General features: G+C 42.9%; 2 protein-coding genes across 21 annotated transcripts in view; one reads left to right on the forward strand and one right to left on the reverse strand.

The window, feature by feature from the left end:
- The window catches only part of LOC140213277 (zinc finger transcription factor family protein 17-like), a 90,536-nt gene extending 73,834 nt beyond the window's left edge, over positions 1-16,702 (reverse strand). The window contains exons 1-2 of the mRNA XM_072284407.1: positions 12,992-16,702; positions 11,156-11,245 (exon numbers count right to left, since the gene is read on the reverse strand). Of these exons, the coding sequence (XP_072140508.1) occupies positions 11,156-11,245; positions 12,992-13,154 (253 nt within the window). The 5' untranslated portion in view covers positions 13,155-16,702. The remainder of the gene's footprint in view (positions 1-11,155; positions 11,246-12,991) is intronic.
- The window catches only part of LOC140213278 (uncharacterized), a 55,360-nt gene that overhangs the window by 21,661 nt on the left and 14,226 nt on the right, over positions 1-19,473 (forward strand). For 6 of the 20 annotated variants that reach the window (XR_011890245.1, XR_011890248.1, XR_011890246.1 and 3 more), the window contains one exon: positions 649-753. Coding sequence is in view for 15 of the 20 variants with exons in the window: in XM_072284415.1 (XP_072140516.1) it covers positions 649-685 (37 nt within the window). In the remaining 5 variants the exon portion in view is untranslated. Of the gene's footprint in view, positions 1-648; positions 754-869; positions 3,500-8,258; positions 11,166-19,473 lie in introns of those variants that run through there. The other 14 variants (XM_072284409.1, XM_072284422.1, XM_072284419.1 and 11 more) reach the window with 5 other exon arrangements.

Here is a 19,473-nt window from a genome sequence, read left to right on the forward strand (position 1 = left end):
AAAAAAGTTAGAGCTCCTTCCAACATGCTATGTTTCGCAAGCTGTTCCAACAATGAAATAGATGATTGCACAATGGTGGCCGCTTTTCATAAGTTAGCTTCGCTGGAATACATCTGTGTTAGTGGTAAAGCATACGAATTTGGTTTCGTGTCTTGGTGAACTGTGCAAGCTATTTCCGGCCCAAATTTCTTTTTAAAGAGTTGCACGCATTCATCATCATCCTATTTTAAAGTTCAATGCAGAATGAAGGTGCCTCCCTGCAATCTCTAATTATCATTGTCTTGCACTAGCTGATGCGAACTTGTGCTTTCATATTTCATCATCTCACCTAGTTTTTCTGTCATCCTTGACAGAACTTCCCTTCCCTTGGCACCCATTCTGCAACTCTAATGGTCCACTGGTTATCTACCCTATGCATTACATGGCCTGCCCAGCTTCATTTTTTCCTCTTAATGTCTACTAGAATATCGACTATCCGCACTGCTCTCTTCCTGTCTCATTGTCATTTATCATTGCATTGCTCTTTGTACGGCCCTTAACATGTTCTTGAGATTCTTCGTTAACCTCCAGGCTTATGTGCCATACTGCATGCTTAGAAGAACAACGTGTCTACCAAGTTGACATTTTCAAATTCCCTGATTTTTTCAGGTTTCACAGAACTTTGTTTTATGTCAAGATGGGCTGACACCATGTCACCTGATGCTGTCACTCTCTGGTAAGCATGTTAAAAAAATAAAAACAATCCAGTTTGAACAGTAAGGAGTAGTGTTTATTTTATTCAAAATAGAAAACTGAAAAGAGGGGTTTGTAAAATGCACAGCTACTAAAATATCTTCGAAAGAAACTCTGTGCCCTTTTACTCTGTGAAGGATGACCAGCAAGGCTGCGTACGTGGGCCCCTTAATGGTGAACTGCACCTCTACCGCGGGTCAGCCTGGTATTGCACTACCTATGGGATTGGCCCATGTGTGGCGAGTGCTTAAAGCCTGCTTCATCTCCGCCGCAGGTTTGACTGGCATTTCACGACCTTCGGGATCAGCCCACATATGGGGAGTGCTTAATGCTTGCTTCACTTCTGCCTCGGGTTGGCCTGGTATTGCACTTTCTTCGGGATCGGCCCACCGTATGAAAAATTGTTGGTCTATGCGCCGATGCGATCTGCCAGATCCTCACCATAGACAGCTTCACTGTAAAAAAAGTGGTCTAGCTCACGGCAAATAGAGTCAAACATTTTAAAATGCGAATAAAAAGAGATGCATACAAAAGCAAACAGAGCTATTTGTATCAACTGATAGCAAGCTCATTGGTATCATGCCCGAACTTTGTCACATATGAGATTCTCCAAGCAACTGGAAAGTCAACCTCAACTGTCCTGACATACTCTCAGCCTGCGCATAATGCCTCACTGTTGCATTTCACTGCTTTAAGGGGTTTATTTTGGTTTGGATGTGGGTAACCTGCATCTTAGCGTCAGCCAACACTTTGCTTTTTGAGCGCAAGCTCCTTCAAAGAGGCGGCGGCACAGTTCCTTTCCTGATCATTCCTCAATGCAATGGTCCTTCCTATTCTTGTCCTTGTTACGCTGCGTGTTCGCCCCATGGATGAAGCATCCTTTTGGTCAGTTGTACAGTCCGATTTTTCAGACTCCCTAAGGGCCGCTACAATGTCCGAAAAAAAAAATGAATGCATGTCTTTTACTGCCCTTAAGGGCCCAAATCGCCACAGGCACGTCCGAAAAAGCTCTGAAGGTCTGCCAGTACACTTATTAGGCATATAGGTGCTTGCACTCTGACAGGAGACTGCAAGTGCACGCGAGTCTAACAATATATGTGCTGCGTCCCATACACTTCACCGCGTAGCATCACTGTGCTGAGGCAAAGCTGCCTTTCGAGGACTAGCAATATGCAACGCGCCGTGCTTTACGAGGATTGCAGAGGCAGAGTGGGTACCTTTGCTGACAGCAGTGAATTCTTTCAATGAAAAAGACAGCACCGAATGTCAAGAACCGTAATAGCCTAGCGTTCCCGCCATGGTGATTACAGTGGCCAGTGGATCTGCGTGTGAGAGTGTCAGTTCAAGGTGGTGAGATAACACGGCGGTGTTGGCTTTGATTAATGCCATATCAAATCTGCAGTTGCAGCACATTCGGAGTGCGGATCAATAGTGAATATCTCGGCAACAGTGGGGACAAATTACTAGTGATTGAGGACCTTAACCAAAAAAGTGTTAGAGTGGGTTTGAAGATTAATATGCAGAAGACAATGTTGAAGAATTCACATCGCCAGTCAGCCTCTAGAGTCTGTACAGGAGTAAGTCAGTTGCTCGTAAGGGACCCTGATCATGAAAAGGCAATTTACCTAAGAATAAAAATGGGGTGGAATGCATATGGCAGACATTACCAAATCATGGCTGGGAGCTTACCACTGTCATTGAAAGAAAAAAAAATTAAATTATGGGGTTTTACGTGCCAAAACCACTTTCTGATTATGAGGCACGCCGTAGTGGAGGACTCTGGAAATTTCGACCACCTAGGGTTCTTTAACGTGCACCTAAATCAAAGTACACGGGTGTTTTCGCATTTCGCCCCCATCGAAATGCGGCCGCCGTGGCCGGGATTCGATCCCCATCCTCGTGCTCAGCAGCCCAACACCATAGTCACTGAGCAACCACGGCAGGTGTCACTGAAAAGAAAAGTGTACAACTATTGCATTCTACTAGTGCTAACTTATGAGGCACACATTAGAATCGGGTAAATACCGTAATTAAACTTTGTGATATATGGTTCTTGCTTCAAAAGTTTCCTATGGCAAGCATAAATGGGAGTTGTCGACACGCGATCACACGTGTTGAATGCATACATTGTTTCCTAAGCATCGCCGAGCTAGACGTGCTGCCACTAAAGGGGTCGCTATTGGGTTCACCATAGGGGTCAACAGCGAGTCACTGTTCCAAGTTCAAGTTATCCTGTGAAGGCCAATTTTACAATCAAAATAAGAGATTCGGGACTGTAGAAATGTATGACTGCCGGCCAAGACCTTTGGCCAGGATTGAATTACCCGGAGTCGAATTAACAGAAGTCGACTGTACCATATGGCAGTGGACTTTGCAGCAAGAATGTATCTCCTACTACACATAGCAGAATACATGCTGCAGTGCTCAGTGGCTGCAGAACAATAGACTCCCATAAATTTGATCCCATCTGAAAGTCCCAGCCGACACACGTGCATTTCTATAGGTCCAAACTTCGGTTATTTCGATACTAAAGTAGGCTTTCACCCAATAATTCCAACTTGAGCAGTCAGCATGCATGCTGACCCCTACAGTGAACCCAATAAGCGACCCCTTTGGTGACATACCTTAGAGGACAGTAGATGTGTGAAACAGACTTTATCTCCTGCAGGAAATGCCTATTTTCTGCCTGCCCAGGAGGAGCTCCAAGCAATAATCACAGATCAAAACGTCTGATTGTGGTATTCACCCATTTCTAATGTGCCATCTTTAACAAAACTTTCTTGGCGATTTTCATATGCTTTACCGCATAACACGGATGTATTGCGGCGAAGCTAACTTTGGAAAATTGGTTGCAATGTGCAACACATTGGACCCTTGTCCGTTTTTTTTAAAACAAAAATTGTGTGCGCATTTGATTTCTGTTTCATTTTAGGGGCTTTTGTCCTTTCTATGCTAGTTTACACTTTGGACACACAGACAGCTGGCGTGTGTTTCACTCTGGGGCATGTTAGAATCTGTACGTAAACCATGGCAAATAAATCAGTCATGTGTGTTGGCATTTCTTCTGCATCTTCTTAAATTTGACCCACCAGATAATTCAATCTGTTTCGTCAGTCCCGTCAGAGTCTAATTAACGGAATGAAGTCAACTGCATTTTGCTTGCTGCTCAGAAGTAGGAGCTTGAATAAATAACATAGCATTACAACACGTAGGACATAAAGGAGACAAATGAAGTGCTGCAACATGTGCCAACTTGCCTAAGTTAGCACTATATAAGCTTGAACCCAGATGTGCCAGCTGCATTAAGGTTGCGACAAAATGTAAAATCGCATGTGTTGGAGACTCAGTAGGTTGGCTTTCCTTCTTGAAAAAGAGTTGCAGAGTGCCTGTTGAGGATTCACTTATTGATGCTGTCAAACTGTCAACAAGGCTGCCAAAAAATTATTCTTAATACAACCCTTTCATGGACACAACAAGGTAACAAATTGTTTTGTGTGTGAAGCATTAAGAGTATATTCGTGATCAAATATTGTTCTTAAAAAGTGACCTCAACGAGACAGCACACGAGACTGCACCAGATCTAACTCACCGTGTGAGCCCGGACTCCCTCTCAGCAGGATGGGCAAGCGAGCGCGATCCCCTCGTCACAACGATCTCACCCAGCATTACAAGTTAGTCAAGAGAACCATGCCGCTACCGCACTAAGCACCCAATAAGGCTCAAGAAGTCACGTACAGGTGGCTTCAGACAGGCACCTACGCATGCCCGGCCTTCCTGCACAAAATCTTTCCGGACGTGCACCCTCACAATGCGTGTCACTACTGTAAGGATATAGCTAGCCTTGATCACGTGCTCTGGGCTTGCCCCCTAGTGCCAGGACCACCAAGGAAGAGTGGGACCGAGCTCCACACAGCTCGGACCTTGAAGCACAGCTCTGGGCTGTCCATCGGGCCCGCGACGCGGCGGAGGGGCATGGCCTCTCTGTTCCGACGTGGGAGTGGCCCACTGCGCACTAATCGCACGTACCGATGGATGTCAAGAAATTTATTCATCCATCCATCATCAAAGCAGTTGTCAGAAAACATTCTGCAGGGAACAGCTAAAACAATATGCATTTCTCATTATAGTGATATTATGTGTGTGTGAGTTTAATAAATAGATAATTTGCAGGTGTGTGTATGGCAAATTCAGATGCTAACTTCACCAAAGTCATAAAAGCACACAGCACTCTACTTAAAAGGAATCTGAGCATTTGGCCACTGTTGTGTCACTAATGTGCACTGTCATAGCCATCTTCATTACCAATAATAATATATGGGGTTTTACGTGCCAAAACCACTTTCTGATTATGAGGCACGCCGTAGTGGAGGACTCCAGAAATTTCGACCATCTGGGGTTCTTTAACGTGCACCTAAATCTAAGTACACGGGTGTTTTCGCATTTCGCCCCCATCGAAATGCGGCCGCCGTGGCCGGGATTCGATGCCGAGACCTCGTGCTCAGCAGCCCAACACCGTAGCCACTGAGCAACCGCGGCGGGTCTTCATTACCAAGCAGAAATACACCCAACAAACTATTATTCGGACATGCATGAGAATTCGGGTATCCTTGCAACACTGCCACGTACCTCACAGAGGCAATTAATTATAAGCACAGCTGAAATTTCGGATGCTGAAATGTTTTGCCTTCAAAGTGCGGAAGGCACAACCATTGTAGAAAGTGTTGTATAATGCCAGTTTTCAAGCGTCAACTTTGCTGCAATATAGCTTGCTACGGGAAGAGGCTTATGCAATGTATCGTGGTGGAGCATACCAGCAGTGAAAAGGGGCCATTGTAAGATGGCATGATTTACATTTTTTTATTTACACACATACATACTCTCTTTTGTTACAGCACAAGCACCAAGAAGCCTGATAAGTGTTGTGGTTGGTCTACAAAATTATGAAAAATTAAATTATGGGGTCTTACGTGCCAAAACCACTTTCTGATAATGAGGCATGCCGTAGTGTGGGACTCCGGAAATTTCTACCAACTGGGGTTTTTTAACGTGCACCTACAGTAAATTTAAGTGCACGGGTGTTTTCGCCTTTTGCCCCCATTGAAATGCGGCAGCTCTGGCCGAGATTCGATCCTGCGACCTCGTGCTTAGCAGCCCAACACCACAGCCACTAAGCAACTAGGGCGGGTACAAATTAAGTTCCTTGCCTACCCAAACAAAAATGTTTGCAACATGATGTGCGTGGTATACCGTCCTTGGGAAGGCAAGCTTAATTGGTTGCTGTTGGCTTTGTGTCTTGCTTCACTCTTGAGCAGCGCTTACTGACTGCACAGTAATAATAAGCTCCACCAAATGGCTAGATTACTTCTGTACTACTCCAAGTGTTCCAAGAAGACTTTTGGAACACGAAGTAGAAAAAAAATTTCTGCTCCTAAACTGCTCCAGAATGTCAACTTTGTGCTTGAAACCCTAAACTGTCTTGACCACCACTGAGGGGTTGATCTTCAACATCACTTATATACTTAAGATAAAATCTTGAGTAACACTTACTGGTTGTCTAAACATTTTGAAATGGTTTCACAGGTTCTAATTTAACACTTATACGCACTTTTTAAAACAACAGTGAATAACGATTTCAGTATTCTACAGTTGATTTGGAGGATTATGCGCCATCACTGGTCTGCAATTATGGAAGTTTAGAGATAAAAAAATGGGGGCAATAATGCCTACGTTTTACACATTGTCATTGTACAGAACACAACCTATGCAACTTGCTATAAAACTGATTTATATAGTATTTGAAATTACCATAAGAGTATGTAAACAGCTGGGGTTTCATAGTTCTAGGTTCTTGTTATGTTTTAGACTAGCACCTCCCTTTAAATGGCAGTAAAAGGCACGCATTAATTTTTTTGGGACTGCCTGATTTTCTAAATGTCTTGTTTTTGCAGTCCTCAGGGAACCACCCATCGCCACCAAGAAAAAGCACTTTTGACTGTAGCAGTAATCAGTGATTCGCCTAATTGGCAAACAGTTCAGGATGCCAAACAGCTTCGAGACAGCTGTACCCCTGACAGAAGGCACTAATACACAGTGCAATGCACTGTTTCTGCACTCTAGACTGTGGGATTCTCATCCCGTACCTTGGGTCAAAGGAACGACAATTGCAAGGGCATTTATTGCACCTTTCATAGATCAATGCCTGCTAGCCGAGTTGCTATTCCACAAAACATGCCGATGGGCGTGCGACAAATCGCGGAAGTCCGACTCACCGCGACCGGATAGCGAGCGAATATGTTCGCTTCTTGCTGGATCCCAATGCCTGGTCGTTCACGCGTACGGTCACGCGAACGGTGGCTCTTTCGCACAAGGCCTCACGAGACGATCTCGCAGAAGCATGGATCGGCGCACGGGCGGCACGTCCGTGCTGCTTGCCGTCCCGAACCAAAGAGGAAACGTGTTCTCCCTTGCGCCCCCAAGTAACCCTGCCATGAGGCGGCGTTAGCAGCGCAACACTCGCGCCATCTTTCGCGTGGCCTGGGGCCCGCGGCGAAGCCGCAATGCAGGAGACGGAAGCTATGCGGGAAAAACAACATATCAGGAGACGTGTGACAGTCGCGCATCCCCACAAGACAAATGTGATAAGAGCTGTATTATGTGACCTATTATAACTCCGTGGTGACAATACAGACAGGATATGCAGGGCATGTAGCGATGAGGACAGTAGCAATGGAATGATATCACCAGTGTACAGAGCGCTGAATTCATTCTTGCTCTGTTACTGATAATTGAGAACTCCATCAAATGAAAAATTAAGAGAAATGCCATGTGTGAAGGAATACTACTCATCATATCTATTGCAATTATTCTCGGACAGCATTCCCTCTTTCTTGCTTTTATTATTAATGCATTTATATAGTACTGCTCACCTGCTGTTCCATGTGTTCCATCGACACATATACGATCAGTTCCAAGCCTCTTGAAAAGCCCCTGTTGTGGTGTGGTCATGATGACTAGCATAAAATCTCTGTCATCCAAAAGGTCCTCATTTTTTTCTCTAAAAAAATGTCACTTTTTGTCGGGTTGTCCTTGGTGTTTAAAGAAGAGCAATGGGTTTTCCTTTTCACTATGCAACCTCTCAACCCAGAGTTGCACGCTCACATAGTCATTATCGTGCAGCCGCTCGGTCTTCGAGACTCTGGCATCCCTCATTATTTTGCGGAGATCCTGCTTGCTTAACAGGTTAATGCGGTGGAATGTTTCATCCACGTTGGACCGCGCATTATCCAGTACTGCATCCATGGACACGCCTTCTCGCAGCTTGTCTTGAGAGAGTAGAGAAAAAGTGTATATTAGTTGAAGTAAAAATTACCGAGCACGCAAGGAAGTGAAATGGGCACTGATGAACATTTTTAATATCATTATTTAGAATTCCTTTAATTGAATAATGAGTTACATTGACTTACAAAAACCTTTTGCAATGGTGTGTGTTAAATAGTTCAAGCTGTCGCAATTTTTGTTCTTTTTAGGTCAGCTCTTTGCAAGGACACGGTGCTAAGCAGCCTTCAGCTGCTGAAGAGGCAAGATTACATTTCTGAATTACACTACACGATTACATTACATTTGAAGAGGCAAGATTACATATTTAAGTGTTTCAATGTTTGGTGTCATTGATAAACCGTCATAGGGATTATCTGCACCAGTGTTATCAGGTATGTAAGTGAAGAAATTTATTGCGTGTACCAAGTTTACAGCTAGGCTGCCAATTTCATCCTTCACTGTTGGTAACCTTGTTCGCACAAGACATTACTGAACCATTGTAAAAGCATTGCACTGGACTGGACATGTGCAGATTGTGGTTCAGATCCTACCCAGGGCAAAAATGTCTTCCACTTTTAGTTCCTTTACTAAATATTGCCATTGTTATCAATTTCTATCCTACAGTTAGAACTTAATTTTCCAATTACATTCCATAGCATAAGTTATTGCCACTTCCATAGTGGCATGCCACCATAGAAGGGCAAAACAGTCTGCAATCGAAAACATGTGCATCATTTCCAGATTAACTTAAATATAAACATCACTGTTACTGACTGAATTGATGCACATAATTTGATTAATGTCAATATAAAAATTGCCAATTAAAGCTTTCAGCAATTATTTTTAATGGTTGATTTATCAGTCATTCATCCATATTTACAGAGCAGACACACCTGTGAACGTATGCTTTGAAGGCTATGCAGTCATGTGGGTTTTTGAGTTAAAGGTATTATTTCAGTCAAGTAGAGTACTGACTGGACACTTGAAGCTGTTTTACGAGTTCATGTCTAATACCCCTGTCACACGGCAAATCTAATGTCATTTACAACGAATGACATTCGCTGATAATGCCATTTAATTGGTGTCGCACGGTAAAACGTAAGGACATTTTCGAAAATGACATTTACAAACAAATCAGTTCGCCAAACTCATTCGCATTCGTTTGGAACTGAATGTGTATCCTCGACACCACGAGTTTACCAGTGTTTCGCAAACAGTACGTGCTTTTTTTGTTTTAACAAAATATCACTATTATTCTATCCATTTTATTACCTAATTATTGCTTTAACGACATTGAAGTCCATCACATAGGTAAATACAGAAAACTACTCTCAGTCCAGTGACCAGACAGCCATCTTTAGCTTTCGCTGCAGCAGTCATGTTGGTTCTCACCGGAGCATCGGCCGCGGCCACTTCAATTGACTTGGCATAAAAGCATACGCGTTTTTTCCTGTGGCACGCGCCAAGAATGAGGATATTAGAAGCTCGCATGCACATCAGAAAGGCGATGATATGCAACTGCCCTTCTCGTACCACATTAGCAGATGTAGCGGACGCGCCTATCGTTCTCTTCGCCCTGTTGCTTGCCTTAGCTCGACTCGACTTCGTTGGCAATGTCGACAAGTTAGTAATCGAGCACTACGGTTTGAAAGCAATGATCACATATTCTAGTAGAATTTAGCATACTGGAAAATAATTATTGGACAAAAGTGGGTTTGAGGCGTGTCTTTTTTTTTTTTTTACTATCGTCATTGTCATCATTTTCAAATGACATTAGTTTTCGCCGTGTGACAGGGGTATAAGCCTAATTATCGTGATCGTTTCAATCATGTTTCATTCACATAGCTGATTCATGAGCATTCAAAATATTTAGGTACCATATTTTCCAAACCATAGGTGCCACCATTTTCTTTTCATTTTCGTCCAAGCGTATTGTAGAACAGTGTAACTTATTTATGCAAGACCAACATGAGACATTCTTTTTCTCCAGCAATGTACTTGCAGTTTATTTTGTCTGCTAGAATGTGCGGCTCATAAAATTTTTTTTTACTGAAGTTTAGTGCCCTGGAATGGGTAAGTACGACATTTTAGGATAAGTGTATAAACATGCACAATCGCATTTCACGATGCTGACCCAAGTTAAGATAGATGCATGTTATACAATGAGTTATATACACATATTTTTTCTTTGAAAGTTGTGAAAAGAGGGGGGAAAGGGGGTGACTTGTACAACAGTTCAATTTATAGTCCAGAAAATATGGCACATGGTTTGTGAGCCCTACATATAGTAGAGTAAAATACAACTTGAGCTGATGAAAGTTTCACATGGAAAGCACATCTGCTGTGGATGACCTACAGTAGTGGCGAGAGGTCGCAGTTTCATCGATGTCTGTAATACTTGCACTTCAGTTTAGTCAAAATGGCAGACATAATTATGTACAATGCACCTTAAGTAATCCCAAGTGGAAATTATTCCAGCTTACTGCTATTTTGAGACATTGAATCCCACTAGGATCATAAGTCATACCAATACAGTTAACTGAAAGCCTGAAAAATAAAACAGAAAAAGAAAAAGCCACAGTCTGCTGCGTGGCCTACAGTGTACCAGGAAGCACTACACCTTCCTGCTTGGTACATGAAGTGATGCAAACAAGTATAAAATAACTAAAGTCGTTGCCTGCAATAAGAATAGCCATATAGGTCAAATACAGGCCACTGGCTGTGCCAAGGTAGTTGTTACCGCTGTGAAATTGGAGAACGGTTCCCTTTTTTCTCTCTCTGAACCCTTCAGGCATTGATACAATGTAGCAAAATGATAAACATGTTTATGATGTCATTAACTATAATGCCCTGCAGTCAGTAAAGGTGGCCTCGAATTATGTGGAAATTATGAATTTCATGTGCTCCAAGTTCATTGCATGGTCTGGCATGAGTATTGCCTTGTATTTGGGATGTTGAAAACTCAACAACCACTCTTTATGTATTATAAAGCAGGGCAAAAGTGGTTTCTTACCAGCAATAGCAGCTCTTTCCGACTTGGACAGAAAAACACGACCCAGTTCAAAGTCGTGGCCTCTGTGCTTGAATTGGAAAACCACATACACACCTGCGTTGTCTTCAGTCACAGCCATTGCCGCAAAACATCTTTTTCCACACTTGACACTTGAAGGCCGCTTCAGCTTTTGTTTACTTGTAGCTGTGGAAAAAGATAACCGGGTAGTTTATTCTAACTTAAGCACTGGACTTCCAACACATGCTTAGTGGTGGTTCTACTACACCATTTACACCATTTAGCTACAATTCAACTTGCCTGAAACCTGGCTACGCGAACTGCGCAAAGGTGTGGTATTTTCACACTTTCAGGGCAACGCAGCGTTTTCAGCAGGGGTACGAGAAGACTTAAATATAAGAAACAAATAGTGAACGTGCAAGTAAGTCAGTTTGAGATGGATCATCTACTAGACTTTTCAAATATTGAGTAATATTTGCAGTAATGCAATGGATTGCCCGAAGTCAAAGCATTGCATGCAGCATTTCAAGGGCACTTGGTTTGTCTCGAAACAAGAACAAATAAAACAAATTAGGGCTTTTACATGCCAATACCACGATCTGATTATCAGGCATGCCTCTCTCAGTATAAGTTTCGTCCTGGCTGTCAACACCAATCGAAGCAATTACTATATGCAATGCTAACAGGGTACGGTGACAAAAGCAGCATTCATAGCAAGCACAATGGCATGCGCTAAGACCCACTGACTACTGGAAGGCACACAGTTTGCATTGCATACATGTGTTCTTGCACGTGGTTCAGAACTGTATGGCAATTTGTGATCTTTTAAGTACAGGAACTAACTTCTGTGCACACTTGTGATAGTTGCTGACTTGTGAAAAGAGGGGGAGGTTACTTGTGCCAGGTTCAAATTATTGTCCGGAAAATATTGTATATAGTTTGTGAGCCCTGCATATAGTAGAATAATATACAAGTTAAAGTGATGAAAGCTTCACATGGAAAGCAGATCTGCTGTGATCTTGTGGACTCGTACAGCAGTGCTTCATCAGTTATCAAAAACTCGTACTAATGATCTCGGAAACAATTGCCAATCGTACCAATATATTAACACCAAGCTTCCTGTAACTGCTTGCAGCCCATATCACAATCACCAAAAGCTAATTTCATGGCACACTACCCTGACCATTGGCCCTAACCAGCACTGCTTCATCAGGTCGGTTGGGTATCAGTAACTAGAGCTACAGTTAGCTGATGAATTGACTCATATTTATTTGCAGTTGAATCGACTCATATCTACTTGCAGAGGCCAGCAAACCACCTTGTAACAAAATTGAGTGCATGGAATGGTAGCAATGTTGTTTGTGTCCACCACTGCCATCTTTGCATCCATTTGTGCTATGGCACCTCCTTCTGGACGCTGTTCATAGCCTCGCGGCAGTCTCTTGTCGAGCTTCTTGCATTGTTATCGGGTGTAATACACTTGTGCATATGCCATAGTGCATATGAAAGCACATGTGTCATTTGCAATGCACATAAGACATTCACCTTCACTTCTTTTGTTATGTGTGACAGAGCAAATTGTTCTAGTGCAGTTGTAATTTCTTGCCTCTCCGACGCCTAGGCACACAGCTGCTTTCATTAGCCCACAAAATTTTTATTTATTTACAAAGGCTTTCTACCTACTCAAATGAAAGTACTTGCAACATACTGGCATGGTAGTAATTGGCTGGTTCATGGTGTTAAAATTTTCTTAAATGTGTAAGCATTTCTATGCTTACCGAACGTCCATCACGCAAGATAAAAATGTGGGCCGATCCCAGAGATAGTGCAATACTGGGCCGACCTACGGCGGAGGTGAACAGCCTTCAAGCACCCAACAAAGTGAAAAATGCATACAATATAGATAGAGCATGCAGCAGCGAGTGGCTTTACCTTTGTTCTGCCTGTCGCTACCACGAGATCGAAGCAGCGCTCGCAAATCTCTCAGCACACACCGCACCGTGCACCTTTCGCAGATCACTTTCAAGATATGGGTCCGCTCTTCAAGGCAAAGCGACAAGAACGCGGAGTTCAAGATATGGTCCACGCGGTGCATAATGGTTTGACGTGGATGGATAAGGCACTAAAGAGCAGCATCAGCTTATAATGATCAGAACGTCATCAGCACACCTGGCGCCGCCGTCTGCAGCAGTCCGTGTTGCTGCGACGCTGCTGTTTATACCGGTCATATTAACTTCCATAACACTCTTTTTTGTTCAAGTGAAGCTTCGTGAAGCCAACAACACACCCCCTTCGAATAGCCCTTCGGAGCCAGTAAGGCTTGACACGTTTGGCGGACAGGATTGTTAGCTGGTTCGCTGTCACCTTCAGGGACCAATTGGAGCAAGAAAACTCCTGGAAATGTTTGTTCTATGGCATTCCCCCATGTACTCTGGTAATAGTCACGGTCATGACAGATTCAGCAGCAAACTGCAGAGTCAGCTCGGGAACCAAGACATGCGAGCTTGAGTCAAGCGTGACAACACCTGTCTATGAGGCCTCACTGGTTTTGGTGTGTTCAGTAAAACAAAAGTGCAAGAGAGTGTGTGAACCTTCGCCCTCAAAGGCGGGTACTTCGACGACTTTGGACGCTTTGATTGGATGAAGGTTGGATGGCAGCTTTCCCTGGCCTAGGGATCTAGTAAGGACAGAGAGTGTTTAAGCAGACATTTTCGGCTGTTCAGTGTGCATTTCAGTCATGCTAGACTGATCAGATGTAATGTTCTCCACCCTTCATGTAGATATTGTAAATAAATCCCCTACTCCTCATTGCTCCCTTCAATAACATCCTTAGCATGAATGAGTCGGACGATGGTATGGGCCAGGTACCCTTTTCATGGCAGACACCATCTCTTACAGGGATTACAATGAAAGGAGCAAAACATACCAAAAGTACACAACTAAACAAGAAATATGAATTGGAACAACATGAATTAGTGCAAAAAAACTACTTATTACAGGGTATATACAATGTGTGAAAAAACATAGTAATGAAAAGGTTCAAGGTTCCTAAAATACTTGGCTTATCACAATGAGCTGTTTTACATTACAAAACAATGGAAAAAAATTTAAGTATACATTACTAAACAGGAAAGCAAAATTGCATATTAAATAAGAACATCAAGAAATGCAACTGGAACGGAACAGCAAGGTAAGAGGTAGTTCAGATTTCTAGGAACAACTTCAAATTATGTACAAATGAGTCGTGACAAATAGTGAGGAGAAGAGGTGAGTGGAAAAACGGATTAGTGTGGGTGAAGATGGGTGCGATTTTAAGTTGGTGATCAAGCCGTCAAGACACATGTCACGAGCTAGTCTGATATTTAGAGTCACGTGGGACAACCGATTGGAGTAAAGTTTATGAAAGAAGGACAATAGTGTCAGAAGCCTGCGTTTATTGAGAGGAGCTAAATTAATCTAATATTCGATTTCCGTAACTAGATGTATGCGAGTAGTTTCTTGTGATGAAGCGAGCAACATTATTTTGCAGAGACTCTAGTTTGTGTTCGAGGTAGGCCTCATGTGTGGATTCCAAATTAAGAAGGCATATTCGATTTTAGAGCATACTAAGGTGGTGTAAGCCAGAAATTTGGTCTCTGAGTTAGCCGAGTGCCTTATGAAGCCAAGTGATCTGGTTGCTTTAGTAGAGTGTTCTAGTTTGCAGTTTTTACACTCGGCTAAGCAGCTGAGCGAAGCAAAAGCGTGAATGCACATGCGCCCTCCGCTTAGCTGCAAGCAGGCTGGTGGAGTCAGAAACACGGTCCGCTTACAAGCTGCCTGAGCAGAAGGTTGCTGCCATTTTTTTCTAGCAAGGGTAGTCGATGCACACACCCACTCTGGCACGTGCATCGAGGCATCTTGCCTGCCTTGCTCTTTACAAGACAGATTTGCACAGACGAAGACTTGTGTCTGCTAGAAGGTGCGCATGCTGACCCATTTGAAAACCGATTGGAGTAAAGTTTATGAAAGAAGGACAATAGTGTCAGAAGCCTGCGTATATTGAGAGGAGCTAAATTAATCTAATATTCGATTTCTGTAACTAGATGTATGCGAGTAGTTTCTTGTGATGAAGCGAGCAACATTATTTTGCAGAGACTCTAGTTTGTGTTCGAGGTAGGCCTCATGTGTGGATTCCAAATTAAGAAGGCATATTCGATTTTAGAGCATACTAAGGTGGTGTAAGCCAGAAATTTGGTCTCTGAGTTAGCCGAGTGCAAATAGTGCCTTATGAAGCCAAGTGATCTGGTTGCTTTAGTAGAGTGTTCTAGTTTGCAGTTTTTACACTCGGCTAAGCAGCTGAGCGAAGCGAAAGCGTGAATGCACATGCGCCCTCCGCTGAGCTGCAAGCAGGCTGGTGGAGTCAGAAACACGGTCCGCTTACAAGCTGCCTGAGCAGAAGGTTGCTGCCATTTTTTTCTAGCAAGGGTGGTCGATGCACACACCCACTCTGGCACGTGCATCGAGGCATCTTGCCTGCCTTGCTCTTTACAAGACAGATTTGCACAGACGAAGACTTGTGTCTGCTAGAAGGTGCGCATGCTGACCCATTTGAAAACCTCGCAGCGCGGGAGTATGTGATGCATGCTGTGCAACATGTTGGCATCAGAAAGGATCAGATTGGATGCAAAATGCAAGCTCGCTGGCTATCGCGTGGCATTTCCCAAGATGGGGCTTTATTTTCCACTGGATAAAATGGACCAGTAATGCATTACAAGTTCACGTTTAGATGCTTTATGGACAAATAAGCTATATGTATTCATTTTACTTATAAAAGCTTTACTTATAAGTTTTACTTATAGGTGCTTTTATTTTGTTTCATTACCCTGAATTCGGCCAAAAGGCATTGCAAATACGAAAGGAACATCAAGCGGAAAGCCAGAGAGGCCGAGATAATCTCTTGGCTGGCGGCAATGGAAAATAAACCTGCTACGAGTAACTACTGAAGAGGAAATAACAATATCGGGAAGGAAACAATCTATTATAACTCAAAGGGAAGCTTATTACTTTCTGAAATGAGCTCGGGATGCCTTAGAACACGCACTTATACAGCAAGATATAAGAAGGAAGAAGCATGTGCTTGCTGCGGTAAAGCTAGGGAAACAACAGAGCATGCTTTACTATAATGTGAAATATCTCCCCAGCAGTAGATTTAGGCACCACTGGCCTATATACCATTAATAAAATATATCCGTAGAGGGAGATTAAGATGGACTGCAACGATTGTAATGGCATCATTGGAATCAGACATATGCTGGCGGGGTGTCCCGCGACTCTCCCCAAACTCGTTGAAGAATGGACACAGTGGGAGAAAAGGATTCAAAGCCCATTGTTTCAGGACCAACTAAGGGCCATCCAGGGGGCCCATGATGTCGCTGAAAGGCTTGGCCTGACAGTGCCAACGTGGGAGCGGCCCGCCTTGGCTTGAGAAGTCTAGCCTCCGGACATCATTACAATAAAAGTTTTCACACACATACACCACTGGCCTGCTTGAAGCCCTTGGGTTCAGCAAGAGCAGAGGGAAAGTAAAAATGTATGCAGTAAAGATTGGTAAGCAGCGAATGGAAGATTGGTGGACAAAAAGTAGGGAAACATCAAACAACAGAGGCTTGCAAAGACAAAGTTCAGAATGTTTGGTTATGGGAAGTCATCGTGGGTTTTTTTTCTTTGTTAACATAGGTAGAACATTAGGCAATACAAGAGCTTCATGGCGCAACCCACACATCTTTCCAAAGGGGACACTCGTAGCACCTATCCATCCGTCCCTCTGCTCCGCTAGGCTAGACATACAACTAAAACATGCAATCACCCACCACTCCACCATGTGGCTTAGCAGGGCAACTTGGAGCGGGGTGGACCGTAATGACACTGAAGTGACACTGACACTCTAGTGAAAATCACATCTACGCAAATGTTCCATGACAGATCGGATGACAAATGAACACCCAGATATTGTGAATACCGAGGCTACGGGCATGTTTTATAATTATGCAATTGCATAACACGGGTTTAGCTCTAGTCCCGAATCTGATAGCTTTTGTTATATTAATGTTGATTTCCGCTTGCTTACTGCCCCACTTACGGAGATTGTCTAAGTAAGATGGAAGGTAGCAGGTGTCCTCAGGGTTAGTAGATCACGCAATCATCAGCAAATAGTCTATGAAACGCCTACCATTACTAATATCGTTAATATAATCTAAAAACAAAATAGGCCTGAGCATGGAACCTTGCGGTACTCCAGATTTGACATGATTTAATGGAGACAAATGGTCATTGATGAAAACTGATTGCTACCGGTTAGTTAAAAAGATGGTAGTCCACCTACTTATCCTCACAAGTTAAGATCTGTCAGTTTATGAATAAGCCAGAATTGAGGAACCTTGTCAAAAGCCTTCGAAGTCTAGAGATATTACATCGATTCGATAAAAAGAATGAGTGGAGTTATGCAAGTCATTAATTCATATCAATCGTGTAAAAGTCCATGCCGACTGATAAAGAAAAAGTTATGTTCTGTAAGAAACTTCATTAGAGCAGATGAAATGATGTGTTCGAGAAGTTTGCAGCACATGCTGGTTAAAGAAATTGGTCTGTAATTTGATGGGTTAGACGAATCACCATATTCAAATATGAGAATTATGCAAGCTGCCTTCCAATCATTTGGGACGCATCCCGTGTCAATACATTGCTGAAAAAGCTTGGCTAAAATGCGACATATTGCAGGTTTAGATACCTTAAGAAGTTTAGGGCACATGCCATCACGACCAGGAGCAGAGTTAGTTGGAAGACAATCGATACAGGACTGTACTACTTCAGAAGCGATATTAATGTTGTGCATGCTTGAATGCAAAATAGGGGCCTGAAAGCTACTAGGTACAGGAGTCTTATCCGTGAAAACGGATGAAAAAAAAACTTGTTGAATTCAATAGCAACACGTGCCAGAGAAAGAATGTTACCATCCTTAGATAACGGTACCGTCAAGTTCGATAATTTGGGTTTCCTAAATTTTTGTGTCATTGCTAAGCATGTCTGAAATGTCATGGTTGAAAAATTTATCTTTGGCTGTTGTTGTTACGGTCCTGCATAAGTGTGCGTGCTCACAATAGGGCCTCCAATCTTCCACAGATGCTCATAGTTCAGCTCTGCAATATATAGGTTTCACATGCCTCGCAAACCAAGTGCTTTCTGTGCAGGCTGTTATTTTGAATTTTGGAATATGCTTTTCTTTTTAAGTGTGATCAGCCCATTATGAAGAAAAACCCAGTTGGTGCTTATGTTGCAATGAGGGAATGACTGCAAGAAGCCGACAGAAAAGGTGGAAAGGTCACTAACAAGCCCGCTGACATTCACGCAGGTGTAATCAAATATTAATTTCTTTCTATTTTCATGTTTCTTTAGGGCACCTATGAATTCACAATGCAAGATATTGTGGCCACTGATACCATCCAATACATTTTCCGTAACATTATTTGGTTCTGTGGCTAGTATGAGGTCAGAGTGAATCACCATGAGTGGGAACAGAAACAATTTGATGCAAATTGAAAGTTGAGAGCATGTCAGGAAAATATTGGAATTGACGTTTTTCTTGTGCCATACAGGGGTCGGCATCAATGCCATTCAATATTGGGATAGTCGAAATCGCCGACAAGAAATATTGTTCTGGACAAAACTTAAAGACTTGTTTAGATAATCCGGAAAGTAGTGGGATGAATCAAGTGGACGATAGCAGACTCCAATGACAGAGGTAGAATGTGTGGGCAGACAGAGAGCAACCCTTACAATTTTGAGGCAGGAATTAGTTTCAATAACGCAAGCTTCCAAACTAGATTTTACTGCGATTAACACACCGCCACCTCTCGATTCAGTTTTATGTTTCCTAAATAATGAAAACTGACGAGACAAGGACGATCCAAAATGTCGAATGACAACCAGGTTTCGGTGCCTAGAACGTCTACTGAACAGGATTCAAGATAAGAACAGAGGTGATCTTGCTTACAAAATAAGCTGCGGAAGTTTGACACAAGAATTGACACACATGCATCACAGCGTTCATTTTTTACATCACTGGGTTTTCACGAGGACGTGACGTTTCGGGAGGGCACTTACTTCATTAGTGGTATGGTCAAAGACAAATCGTGTTGTTTAGTAGAAGCTTGTCAAACAGAAGTTTGAACCTTTCAGCGGGCTTCTGTTTGGAACGTCCGAAATCTCGGAGTTTCTGGACTGCATCCTCACTGAAAAATCCTTATCAATCCACATGAGACGATTCAAACCTTTTTTAGTTTAAATGCATTTTTCAGTATGTGTTTTCTTTTTTAAGTTTAGGAATTTCACAATTATCAGCCAAGTATAGCCTTGTCTTTTCTGCCCTATTCTATGGG

This window comes from Dermacentor andersoni, chromosome 9 (genome assembly GCF_023375885.2).
Source record: "Dermacentor andersoni chromosome 9, qqDerAnde1_hic_scaffold, whole genome shotgun sequence".
NCBI lineage: Eukaryota > Metazoa > Arthropoda > Arachnida > Ixodida > Ixodidae > Dermacentor > Dermacentor andersoni.